The 12,917-nt window shown below is 53.0% G+C and overlaps 1 protein-coding gene across 2 annotated transcripts in view; it reads right to left on the bottom strand.

Annotated features, from left to right (window-relative positions):
* NCLN (nicalin) overlaps nt 1-12,917 on the bottom strand; it is a 33,031-nt gene that overhangs the window by 19,136 nt on the left and 978 nt on the right. For both annotated transcript variants that reach the window (XM_037824124.1, XM_037824125.1), the window contains exons 2-3: nt 2,685-2,875; nt 2,164-2,308 (exon numbers count right to left, since the gene is read on the bottom strand). In XM_037824124.1, the coding sequence (XP_037680052.1) occupies nt 2,164-2,308; nt 2,685-2,875 (336 nt within the window). The remainder of the gene's footprint in view (nt 1-2,163; nt 2,309-2,684; nt 2,876-12,917) is intronic.

Raw genomic sequence — 12,917 nt, 5'->3', positions numbered from 1 at the left:
AAAAAAAAACTTGCACGGCTACTAAAAATGAGGGCGCGTGACCTCGGCCAAGTCCCTCGGTTCAGGATCCGGTTTCCTTGTCACTGAAAGGAAAGGACTGAGGAAGATGTTTGGCAAGAACGTGGCACGAGGCTTGGCTGCCTGGCCTGGCCTAACAGCTGGAGGTTGTTACTTAAATGCACGTAAAAACGAGAAGCTTCCCTTGCCCCAAAGCAGAAATGGGGACTGGGGGCTCCCCAGGCTCGGGCGACCGAGCCCTTCCCCTCTGGTCTCCTTCTAAAGTTTTATTTTTTCTGATCATAAAAGCAATGGTTATAGATTGTGAGAAAATCCAACCTCAAAAGCACAGAGGAGGGTGGGAAATGGGAGGCTACTGCTTAACGGGGACAGAGTTCCTATTTGGGGGGAAGGGAGAGTTTTGTTCCTGGATCGAGGCGACGGTGGCACGACGTCGAGAATGTCACCCACACCACTGAGCCGCACACTGGCAAGGGGAGAGAACGGGAAATCTCGTGTCGTATCTCTGCTGCCACAATAGAAGTTAAAACAAAAATTAAAAAAAAAAAAAAACCATAAAAGAAAAAAAATCACTCTAATCCTCCATGCCACAGACAGTTAGCACTGGAAGGGTAGTGCGTTTTTTCGTGATCTCTTTATGCTTTTCTTTCCAACGACCCACTAGCCATTTTAATACAAGCTTTTTTCCCCTTGATCAAAACATCGAGACCCTTGTTTATTCTAGAACATGCTTCTCTTAAAATTAAGAGACTATCCGTTCCATTGATGTCAGTTATGAAGCTTTCTTTCAGCATCGTTCCAATACTTTCTGCCGCATAAAATAACCATCCTCGACACACTGCATGTTCATTTTGGGGCCTCACCGTAAAGCACCAGTGAGCACGTTACCGAGAGCCTGCCCTTCCGTTGTGGGTGCGTTTTAAAAACACGATCGTTCTGTTCACGTAAGGTGTTATCACTGGGGGAAGCTGGGAAAGGGCCGCCCCTCCCCGGGAATTCTCTGTGCTATTTTTGCAGCTTCTTGTGAACCTTGAATTATCTCAAATTTAAAAGTTATTTAAAAGAAAAAAGTCATCATCAATCTTTGTGATTTATATCCTGTCTTTACCACTAATTGTTATAAAATAAGCATTTCCCCAGTCTATGAAAAAGACTACCTTGGTTTCATTTTTTGACGCCCACGTAACATTCCAACCAGTGGCATGTGTCTTTTCCCTTTTCTCCTCAGCTGGATTTTTAGGCATTTCCAAAAATCCACTGCACTGTCCAGACTTTAAACTAGATTAGGGTTTGGCTGATGTTTCCCTAAAGAGCCAGATGGTAAATGTTTTCAGCCTGGCGGGCCTGGCGGTCTCTCTTGCAATAATCAATCCCAGAGTTAGCGACAGCCGCGAACAGGGAAACGGACGGTGTGGCTGTGTGCCAATAAAACTTTATTGACAAAAGCAGGCAGCCAGGGGCCGAAGCCCCTCACCCAGAGTCCCCGGTGGCTGCTAATTTTGCTACGAGGAATGAACCGTTTCTTTTAAAGCTTAAACACATTCCACCAGGCTGCTTTCCAAGGAGCTGGGCTCCGGCTATCTCTGACGTTGAACCTACTTGCTTTTTTCTTTTCATTTTTCACACCTGCTGTTTCGACAGGTGAAAAAGGCCTCTGCGGCTTCTTTAAGCTGCTTTTCTTTGGCTACTTTTGCCATCTCACACTCGGCAGCCAGCCCGCTCCCCTTTCTTCCCCTCGAGAAGTGAAATTAGGGGCCTGGGCTCACCACGACATCCACCCGTTCTCTGGGTGGAAGAAAATGGTCTTTCTCTCTCCGTAGGAACGACCGTGACCCACGTCACGACCTTGACCCAGGCCGGGACCCTGGGAGTTTACACAGCAGGTGGAATGGGCAGAGAGGAATGAAAAGATGCCCGTTTGTTTGTTTTTTAAACCACATAAGAGACTGGCCAGGGGGAGCCTCTCCCCCGAACGAGAAGTCCCCGGCTTCTGCGTTCCCCGGCGCAGCCTGAGTGAGCTGCACAGTTAAGTGACGGACGCTCATTTCTGAGAAGCAAAAACCTCCTGGCAACAGCTGTGTCACTGTCACTGCAGCCCTCCCGACAGGGCCCCCCACGGCTCACCACCCTGTGCCCAGCACCCACCTTCGGCGGCCGAGGCGGAGCCCTGGGAGGCAGATGCGGCCTGCGTCTGCTCGTAGATGGACAGCAGGGCCTCGTCCTCCACGGCAAAGTACACGGGGACGACGGTCTCCATGGCGAGCATCTCCGGCTCGATCTCCATGAATTGCTAGAGACCCGACATGTCTTTAGGTGGCTTCCAGGGTGGGGGGCTGGCAGGGGCAGATGGAGGGCAGGGGCCCCCAGTGGCTGACCTGGGGATCCGGGGGAGACTGGGGAGGGCAGAGGGTGGACCAGGACGCAGGAGGGGGATAAGCGGACGGGCGAGGTCCGGCAGTGCCGCCTCTTAGGAAGAAGGCGGAGGGGGCACCGAGCGGATCAGGCAGCACCCCGACTTTCAAAGGGTAAAGGGACATAAAGCGATTTACCCGAGGCCCCTCAACACTCTTCTAGAAAAGCTTCTAGAACAGAGCCGCGGGGAAGGCTGCCCCATGGTGCGTGTGGGGGGTGAGCTCTGGGGGGCCGGGAGGGGAGATGGGGCTCACCCGGATGACATCCTGGGGCACGGCGGCCACGGCTGGCGGCAGGATGATGACCACGGCACCGGCCGACTGCCGCAGCGCCCGCTGGTACCGCTCGTAGGAGAAGTCAGCCAGCCGCATCAGGACGCAGCGGCGGCTGAGCACATCCGCGTCCACCGTGCGGGCCTCTGTGTTCAGCACCGCGTTCCGTGTGCCTGGTCGGGGGGAGGACACCGGTCAGCGAGGCCCCCCGAGGAGACACACAGGCCCAGGGGGAGTGGCGAGGGCTCCAGGTGGGGACATAGGCCTCCCCAGGCATGGGGGAGAGGGGTCCTTGTCCGAGACAACCCCTTCTGGAACCTTCCCATATCAAACCCAGTGACAGGCCCCAGGAGATGAGAGGGCCTGGCTGGGCTGAGAAAAAAACTATTTATAAAATGGGGGGGCCTGGCCCCAGACCACGGGCTGCACCCATGCTAGAAGCCTCTCAGCCTGGCAACGTCCCCCTGCGGCCCGTCTGAGGCCTCTGGGTTAAAAGCCTGTGCTGAACCCCAACATCAGGAAGGTCTCCCCTACCTGACCCTGGAGATTTTAAGTTTTCCAGAAATGCAGGGGGTGAGCGAGTGCAAAGCCCACCAACCCCCAGTGCAGCTTCTCTCTGGCCCAGGGAGACAGACCCCTTTTCACTCCCAGGCTGAGCTTATTTGTTTCTGCAGCAGAACCTGGTCTACCCACGTCACCATGCAGCTCTAGAAGCTTCTACAGGGCTCCCAGAGTCCTTCTCACGCCTTCCAAAACCGAATTTGGTTGATTTGTTTTTTAATGGTGGTAAAAGACGCATAACGGAAATCACTTCAGGTATTTTAAGTGGACAATTCTTTGACAATAGGTACCTTAAAACTACTACGCAACTTGCACCACTATTTTCATCATCCCAAACCCAAACTCGTACTCATTTAGCAATAATTCCTCCTTCCCCCTGCTGCCATACTGGAAACCACTAATCTTTCCGCGGTTCTCTATGAATTTGTTCATTCCAAGTATTTCCTATAAGAGATAGCACACAATATTTGTCCTTTGGAGCCTGACTTCTTTCATGCAAATGTCTTCAAGGTTTGGCCACACTGTAGCATGTTGGGGCTTTACTTCTTATAACATCTCATTGTACGGAATACAGCGTGTAATATTCCAATTGCATACATGCTGATACAGTGTACGACGTTCCGTTTTATGGGGAATACCTTGCTGAGTATTGCCCCCTCGTGCACATACACCACATTCTGCTTCTCTGTTCATCTGCTGGTGGACACTTGCGTTGCTTCTACCTTTTGGCTCTTGTGAACTGTGCTGCGATGACCATCGGTGTGCAAGTATCCGTGCAAGTCCCTGCCTCAGTTCTTTTGGGTCCATACCTAGGAGTGGAATTGCTGGGTCATGTGGTAATCCCATGTTTAACTTTCCGAGGAACCACCAAGCTGTTTTCCACGGCAGCTGCACCATCTTATCTTCCCACGAACCACATACAAGGGTACCAGTTTCTCCACATCCTCGCAGATGTATGTTATTTTCAGTTTTTTTTTTTCAATGACAGCCATCCTCGGGGGTACGACGTGGTATCTCACTGTAGTTTTAACTTACCTTTCTCTAATGGCTAATGATGTTGAGCATCTTTTCATACACTTAATGGACGTTTGAACACCTGTTTCAGAAATGTCTATTCCACTCCTTGGCCCATTTTTTTTTTTTTAATCTTCATTTTATTGAGATATATTCACATACCACGCAGTCATACAAAACAAATCGTGCATTCGATTGTTCACAGCACCATTACGTAGTTGTACATTCATCACCTAAATCAATCCCTGACACCTTCATTACCACACACACAAAAATAACAAGAATAATAATTAAAGTGAAAAAGAGCAATTAAAGTAAAAAAGAACACTGGGTGCCTTTGTCTGTTTGTTCTTTCCCCTATTTTTCTACTCATCCATCCATGAACTAGACAAAGGGGAGTGTGGTCCTTATGGTTTTCCCAATCCCATTGTCACCCCTCATAAGCTACATTTTTATACAATGTCTTCAAGATTCATGGGTTCTGGGTTGTAGTTTGGTAGTTTCAGGTATCCACCACCAGCTACCCCAATTCTTTAGAACCTAAAAAGGGTTGTCTAAATTGTGTGTAAGAGTGCCCACCAGAGTGACCTCTCGGCTCCTTTTGGAATCTCTCTGCCATCAAAGCTTATTTCATTTCCTTCCACATCCCCCTTTTGGTCAAGAAGATGTTCTCCATCCGACAATGTCGGGTCTACATTCCTCCCTGGGAGTCATATTCCACGTCGCCAGGGAGATTCACTCCCCTGGGTGTCTGATCCCACGTAGGGGGGAGGGCAGTGATTTCACCTTTCAAGTTGGCTTAGCTAGAGAGAGAGGGCCACATCTGAGCAACAAAGAGGCATTCGGGAGGAGGCTCTTAGGCACAAATATAGGGAGGCCTAGCCTCTCCTTTGCAGCAACCGTCTTCCCAAGGGCAAGTACCATAGTAGAGGGCTCAACCCATCAAACCACCAGTCCTCTATGTCTGTGGTCATGTTAGCAACCATCGCGGTGGGGTAGGCCAATACCCCTGCATTCTCCACAGGCTCCTCAAGGGGGCTCTGCATATTTTTTTCCTTGTTTTTTTTAACTTTTTTTTTTTTAAATCAACTGTATGAAAAATAATAAAAAAAAATAAAAAAATAATTACCAAAAAAAACATACAATAAAATAACATTTCAAAGAGACCATAACAAGGGAGTAAGAAAAAGACAATTAACCTAAGATAACTACTTTACTTCCAACATGTTCCTACTCTACCCCAAGAAAGTTACCTAATATAGCAACATTTCTGTGAATTTGTTCCTACTATACCCGTCAGAAATTAACAGACCATAGTCATTCCTGGGCATCCCCAGAACATTAAATAGCTTATCTGTTCTTCTTGGATTATTGTTCCCCCTTCCTTAATTGCTCTCTATTGCTAGTTCCCCTACATTCTACATTATAAACCATTTGTTTTACATTTTTCAAAGTTCACATTAGTGGCAGCATATTTCTCTTTTTGTGCTTGGCCCATTTTTAAATTCGGTTGTTTGTCTTTTTGTTGTTGAGTTGTAGGAACTCTTTATATATTCTGGATGTTCAACTCTTATCAATGTGGTCTTAAACTAATAAAAACCTAGACTGAATAGTGCCAACCTAGCTTCGGTGGTATACACTCTCTACTCCCACGTCTCGCTGCCCCTCCACCTCTTATATTGTCACTGGCTCAGATTACATGTCACAAGTCATCTGATCATTAAAATAGACTTAAAATGTTATTTTACACATTTGCCTGTTAAGTTGCATGGGGGGGTGGAGGTAATACAAGATTTTTTATTTACCTACGAAGTTACCTTTACCAAAGTTCTTTATTTATTCTTACGGCTTCGAGTTACTGTCTAGTGTCCTTTTATTTCAGCCAGAAGGATTCCCCTTAGCATTTTCTGGGGGGCAGTTCTTCTGATAATGAACTCTTTGGGCTTTGTTTATCTGTAAATATCTTAATTTTGCCTTCATTTTTGAAAGACAATTTTGCCAGACAGAGAATTCTTGGTTAACAGTTATTTTTCTTTGATGACTTTAAGTTTGTCGTGCCACTGCCTCTGACCTCCAAGACCTCCAAAGAGAAACAGTGTTATTCTAATTTAGGACCCCTTGTACGTAACAAGCTGCTTCTCTCTTGCTGCTTCAAAATCCTCTGCCTTTGGATTTTGAGTTTTGCTATAACATATGTTGGTGGAGATCCTTTAAGAGTCTATCCTGCTTGGAATTGGCTGAGCTTCCTGATGTGTATATTCATTTTTTTCATTTGGTAAGTGCATGACCATTGTTTCTTCAAATACTTTTCGTGACCCTTTTTCTCCCTCTCATCCTTCTGGAACTCTCCAGTGATGCATGTGTTGGTTTGCTTGATGGCATCCACAACTCCCACAGGCTCTGTTCATTTTTCTTTTTTTTTTTTCCTTTCTGCTCCTCACACTCGATAATTTCAATTGTCTTGCCTCCAAGTTCCCGGACCCTTTCTTCTGCCCGTTCATATCTGCTGTTGAATCCATCTAACGGGTTTTTTCATTTCAATTACTGTACTTTGCCGCCCTGACCGCTCTGTTTGGTTCTTTTCAAAAATTTCCATCTCCTTGTTTTGTTCAGACGTTTTGCTAATTTCCTTTAGTTCTCTGCGGATTCCTTTGGCTTTACTGAACATATTTGAGACGGGTGATTTTAAAGTCCTCGACTTAATAGGCCCAATGTATGAGCTTCCTCAGGGATGGTTGCTGGCAAATTCTTTTTTTTTCTGGGGATGGGCCATACTTCCCCGTTTCTTCATGTGTTTTCTAAGTTTTTGCTGAGAGCTGGACATTCTGCGTATTATGTTGTTGGAATTCTGGAAATCTGGTTCTCCCACTCCTTGGGGATTGCTGGGGGTCATGTCATTGTTTAGGGCTGGGAGCATCAATTTGTGACTTTTCCAAACTGTTTTGTTCCCAAACAGGCAGAGACTGGAGCGATGTGGCTACAAGCCAAGGGAAGTCAAGGGCAGCCGGCAAACGCCAGACGTTGGCAGAGACCAGGAAGGAGTCTCCTGCAGGTCTCCCTGCCGACCCCTGGATTTCGGACATCTGGCTCCCAGAGCCGTGAGATGATAACTTCCTGCTGTTTTAAGTCGCCCAGTGTGGGGGACTTAGACACCCTCTCTTCCTACCAGTTCACCACCGGCAAAATCCATCCCCCCAAGCTTATCTGCTCCCCTCCATCTTCTCATCCCATGACTCTCTCCACCACCTGCTGCACTGTGGGTGCCATGCTGGCCTCGCAAGCAGGACCACTAACAGAGATGAGACAGCACCGAGCCCACCCCTACAGGTGACGAGCCCCTCATCTCCTCGCGGCAGCTCTAGGGGGTTGGCATCATCGTCTCCATCCTACAGAGGAAAAAGGGCGTGCTCGTTACGCAGCATGTACATAGTGGCACCAGAGTTTGAACCCAGATTCCAACTCCAAATTCACTTTCCTCTCCATCGTACGTTTCTCAGTTCCCCCAGATGCAGGGCCTGGAGAATCATCGGGCCCACAGATGCCGGCTAGCCGCACTAAACTGCAGCCCTCTCCCCCAACTACCAGGTAGGGGCCTTGCGTGCCCTCCTGTCCTCTCCTCCCCTGCCTGGGCTGCGGGCACCAGGGACGTCCAGGCCAGCAGGGGTAGCCCATGGTGCTCAGCTCCTTCCACAGCTCCCAGTGCCCTCAGGTAAAAACTCCAACTTACTGGGGCCTTGCTGCCCTCGGCCTGAGGCCCTCTGCCCTGCGCCTCTGCGGCCTCACCTGGCCCACCCCCTCCACCTCCTTCGTCCCAGCTGCTCCCTGCGGTCCTCCCAAACCAGGCACCTCCTCACCCTCAGGATCAGAGGTCCCCCTGACCCCCTGCCTCTTCTTTAGCAGCACTTGTTTGTTCCCTTCCCTGGGGATATGGGTGGTGATCTGTCACCCACTTTCCTAAAGCAGCCCCGTGAGTTGCAGTGGGCAGGGAGCTGGTCTGTGCAAAGCTGTCTCCCCAGCCTGGAGCACGGCCCCCGCACTGCTGGGCTCTCAGTAAACACCCACCAGGAGATGGAAAGAGCAAAACCGAAAGGCCCTGAAGTCCCTGCAAAGCCGGAACACTCTATACGCCAGGGTCCCCCGCTTGGCGCTGCTGACGCCGGGGCCGGGTCATTCTCTGGGGTGGGGCCGTCCTGGGCACTGGGGGTGCTGAGCAGCATTTTTGGGCTCCCCTCTCTCGATGCCAGGAGCACACGCCCCGCCACAAGGGTTGTGACAACCATAAACGACCCCAGACATCACCCAGGAGGGTCCTGAAGAAGGGCAGGACACGCCCGGGGAGCCCAGCTGAACTCGAGGGGGTTAGAAACTGTCACAGCCTCAAAGGCCAGTGGCCAAGCCCAGGCGCAGACACACAGAGGGTCCTCCTGGGCTACCTGTCCCCCAGCGGACTGTGGAAAAGGGGGCTCGGGCAGCCCCCCCGACTGCCAGGGACAGGGATGCCTTGTCTCTTTATGAATTAAAAAATCCACCTGTCGGCCTCCAGCTCTTAAAGGGACACACACCCGGGTGCTCCAGGGGTTAAAAAGTGACCGCAGGACGCAGCCCAGCCAAGAGCCTTTCTCTGCGGTCTCAGGGGAGGTCTCGGGGTTTTGGGAACTGGTCGGATTCTCCTAGGGGTCTCTGGGGATCAGAATGGAGCCTGACACACATCAGGCCCTGAAAGACCCCACAAATGAACCAACGAAACCCTCGCCCTTCACCAATGGCTGTAAGTGTCCCTCGGATGGCGGTGAGACCTCGAGTCCCCCTGAAACCCAGGCCCGTCTGACGTCCCTCTGTCAAGCGGGGCACTTTGCGAGGAACACAGAACAAGCCAATGCTCATTCACGGAAGCATCTCAAGTCCCCCCGTTACTCTCATGGCCCCAGACAGCCACGGCCTGCTCAGTCGGGCAGGGGCCAGGCCTCAGGAACTTGGCACACGAGCCTGGGTGAGAGTGGGGCACCCCTCCAAGGACCCGAGGGCACCCGTCCCGTCCGGAGGGGGCAGCTGCCACCCACACCCGCCGGCTGGGACTGCCCAGCCCCGAGCGGCCAGATCGAGAAGCCGGAAATCCCAATTCTCACGTGAGACGGCCCAGAAGTTAAAGGCCAGGAGTGAATCTGAAAGGCTTTGAAGGTGAGTGGGCCGAGCAGAGAACACACAGGGCAGAAAGCCCCGGCTCAGGGTGGGCTGGACGGGGCCCTGGGCCTCCGGCTTGAGATCTACGCTGCCAGCACCTGAAAATGACACGCAAAAGAGCCCGCCCGACGGCCCCAGGGTGCCCAAGGTCGAAGCTGGGGAGATGAGGCCCGTTTACTCCCAAACGTAGACCTTCCTGGCGGTGCCTGTGCTAAGCTTCGGGCTCCGGGCCAGGAGCCCTGTGTCTGCTTTCCAGGATCAGGCTGAGTGGAGAAGGGGGCACACAGGGAAAGAGCCAAAGAAGCCTCTGGAAGGCAAGTCGGGGGGGTGGGGACACAGAAGGACAGTGGTCCCAGGTGGGGACTCAGCGGCACCCGAGGACACGGAGGGAGGGCACCAGCTCCCGAGGCTTTGGCCGGGGAGCAGGAGGGAACGGTCTGCCTCACACCTGGGGCTTGCTGCCCCTGTCCCCAACTCCCAGGGACGCAGCCAACCTGCACAGGCCCCTCCCGGGCACTTTCTCTGCTTTCGGCAGGGGCCCGGCCCTGGAGCCCCAGGAGGGTCAGGGAGGGAGGGAGGGAGTGGCAGTGACCTTGAGAAGGTCACGGAGGCCTTGGAATGCTGGGAACACACTCCGCCATCCTGCCTGGCCTCAGCCTCCCAGGAGCAGCTCCAAGGTTGCCTCTCCCAGGGGTGGGGATGGGGCCTCGCGGAGCCTTGTTATGCAGAAGGGGAAACTGAGGCCCAGAGAAAGGAAGTGGCCCCCAGCCCATCGCGAGTGCACCGGGATTCAAAGTGGGCGCCTGCCCTGATTGGGAAGGGGGGTTGTCTCCCCTCCCGGCCCATCTCCCACCCAAACTCTGCCAGAACGTCCCAGGGACAAACACAGCCTCCCCCCCCGGGGCCTGGGGCAGGGTCATGGATCTGTGAGGACAGACTCAACCTCCACTCCATGTGGCCTCCCTCACAGCCCGTCCGGACAAGCAGACGAAGATGAGAAATGGGCATCGGGCTGGAACAGGGGTCGGCAAATTTCCCCTAAGTAGAGAGCCAGCTGCCACATGTCGGCTTTGCCAGCTGTATGGGCTCTGGCGCGACAACTCGGCTCTTGCTGCTGCCGTGCAAAAGCCGCCACAGACAGTGCAAGAGTGAATGAGTGTGGCTGTGTGCCAATAAAACTTTATTCATAAAAATGAGGGCAGGGCCGGATCTGGCCCACGGGCTGCAGTCTGCTGACCCCTGAGAGAAGGGGCGCTGGCTTATCTGCCTGGCACAGGCTCCTGGGGGGTGAGGCATGCCAGTGCTCCCAAGTGCAATGGGACAGAGCGTGACACACATTTCCTGCTGTCCTTATCGACAGGGAGAAAGAGCTGTGGTTCAGGCTGAATGAGCCTTTCACAGAGGGAGGCCAGAGTCCACCTGGCAGGGAGGGACGGCAGAGTGGGGTGGCCTTGCACCTGCCTAATTTCCTCAGGCCCAGCTCACCCCTGAGCACAAAGAGACTTTCCTTCCGAGGGCTGGAGACAGGCAGCCCGTCCCAGGCCCTGTTTCTCAACGGGAGCGAGAAGGAAGTGGGGAAAGGAGAAAGATCAAAGTGGGTCGGGGTTGCAGCGGGGGGCAGGGCTCGAGTGCATGAGGAGGGGACTGGGGGCTTGGGACACTGCCCCGGGGTCCCCAAGGGCTCTGCCATGGGAAAGGCTGGTGACACTCGGCTTGGCTCGGCCTGTTGGGCCTCGGGCCTGCAGGGGCTTCTCCCTTCCTGGCCTCAGCTTTGACAACATGCTCCCTGCTTTTGAAATGCCTCCCAGCCCCCAGCACCAAAGATCCCACACTCTTCTCCCAAGGCGGCTGCGGTCTGCTCCCCACCCCACCAACAGGGACATGCCTAATCTGGGCGTCTTCTTGGACGGGACATTTTCCTCCCCGTGTCACAGACCAGACACCCCAAAGCTGAGAGGGGCTGATGGCTGCTGAGACCCCTGCAGCTCATCGCCAAAGCCCCTGGGGACAAAGCCAGTGGGTACCAGATGCAGAACTTGGGGTCTCTCGTTAGAGGGGCTGGAAAGGGGTTCCTTGAGGAGGAGAGCACACGGGAGAAGACGGCAAGTCAGGACAACAGAATCCGAAGGAAACTCAGTGGCAGGGAATCAGAGAAGGGAGGAGACGAGTTCAAAAGAAAGCCACGGGGGAGAGAAATAGGGGAACAGGGGAGCTAAGGAAAATGTGAGGAAACAAACAAATGATCAGGAAGCTGAAGAGAAAAGGAGGCTCCAGAAGGATCTCCATGGGCAGGAAGAGTGCTTAAGAAAGGTGGTGGCACTGAAGGAAAACAGGACTGCCCGTCTGCTCGGCAAATTCCACCATTTTCAGGAAGGTTTAGCCGGGCAAGGAGAAGGGCCATGTCAGCCGCAAGAAGGACAGTGGCTGAACCGGCCAGAGGAGGTATCCAAGGGGCGTTGAGGCCAGCCGACTGCTGCCCACCTAGGGGGCTGCAGAGGCAAAAGCCGGGGGTGCTGGGAAGAGATTGGGCAAGAGGCTCTTGGCAAAGTTCTGTGACTGTGGGAAAGGGAGAAGACGGGAACAAACAGTGACTCCAAAAGACGCAGGAAAATGGGTTGTCCCGGACGCTGGGAGCTGGGCCTCTCGGATCACGGGTTCCTCCCAACGAAAGCTCCAGACCTGTGCTGTCCAAAGCGGGATCCCCTAGCCACGTGGGGTTACTTAAACATGTTCCAGTTCAGTAACGTTAAACGTTCACATCTCCAGTGCTGAGTCTGCAGCCAGTGGCTTGCACATCGGATGTGTCCATCCTGCTCTGTGCTGCAAACCCAACCCCCAGGAAAACACAAATGATGCGTGCAAACACATGTGCTCACACCGGAGGGGTTCCGGGCCTTCCACTCCCACCACTCCAGAGCCCAGGACTTTGGATTTAGAACCTTCACTCGAACCCAAGCTTTCCTGGCCTCGGCATGACTGACATGGGGACCGGTTCATTCTCTGGAGTGGGGACCACTGGGGGCACTGGAGGGGCTTGAGCAGCCTCTCTGGGCTACCCCCACTCAATGCCAGGAGCCCCCCCCCCAGTCATGACAACCACAAATACCCCCCGACACGGCCCAGGGTCCCCTGGAATTTGACTCTCACTGCTTGAAAAACTCAAAATGGAAACAAAGTGGGGCAGAGATGATCTGAGGGAAGATCCGGAGAAATCTGCACACACTGGGGGTTGCCCAGCGGCCCGAGATGTTCCACCCTGAGAGCCAGTCCGTGAGAAGCTGGGCTCAGAAACGAGGGGTGCCAGAACTTATGGGGAGATCGGGCCTCAACTTGCAGGGAGCTGAAGGGTGAAACTGGAAGTACAAAGAACAGGGGTCTCTGGAGGGACCAGAAGGTTCTGGAACAACCGAGCCTCACCGGGGGTCCCAAATACAACTGCAGTCAGGGGAGAGGAGGGAA

Source organism: Choloepus didactylus (genome assembly GCF_015220235.1).
Source record: "Choloepus didactylus isolate mChoDid1 chromosome 25 unlocalized genomic scaffold, mChoDid1.pri SUPER_25_unloc1, whole genome shotgun sequence".
In the NCBI taxonomy this organism is placed as follows: Eukaryota; Metazoa; Chordata; class Mammalia; order Pilosa; family Megalonychidae; genus Choloepus; species Choloepus didactylus.
The sequence above is the reverse complement of the archived record's forward strand: the minus strand, read 5'-3'. Positions and strand labels throughout refer to the sequence as shown.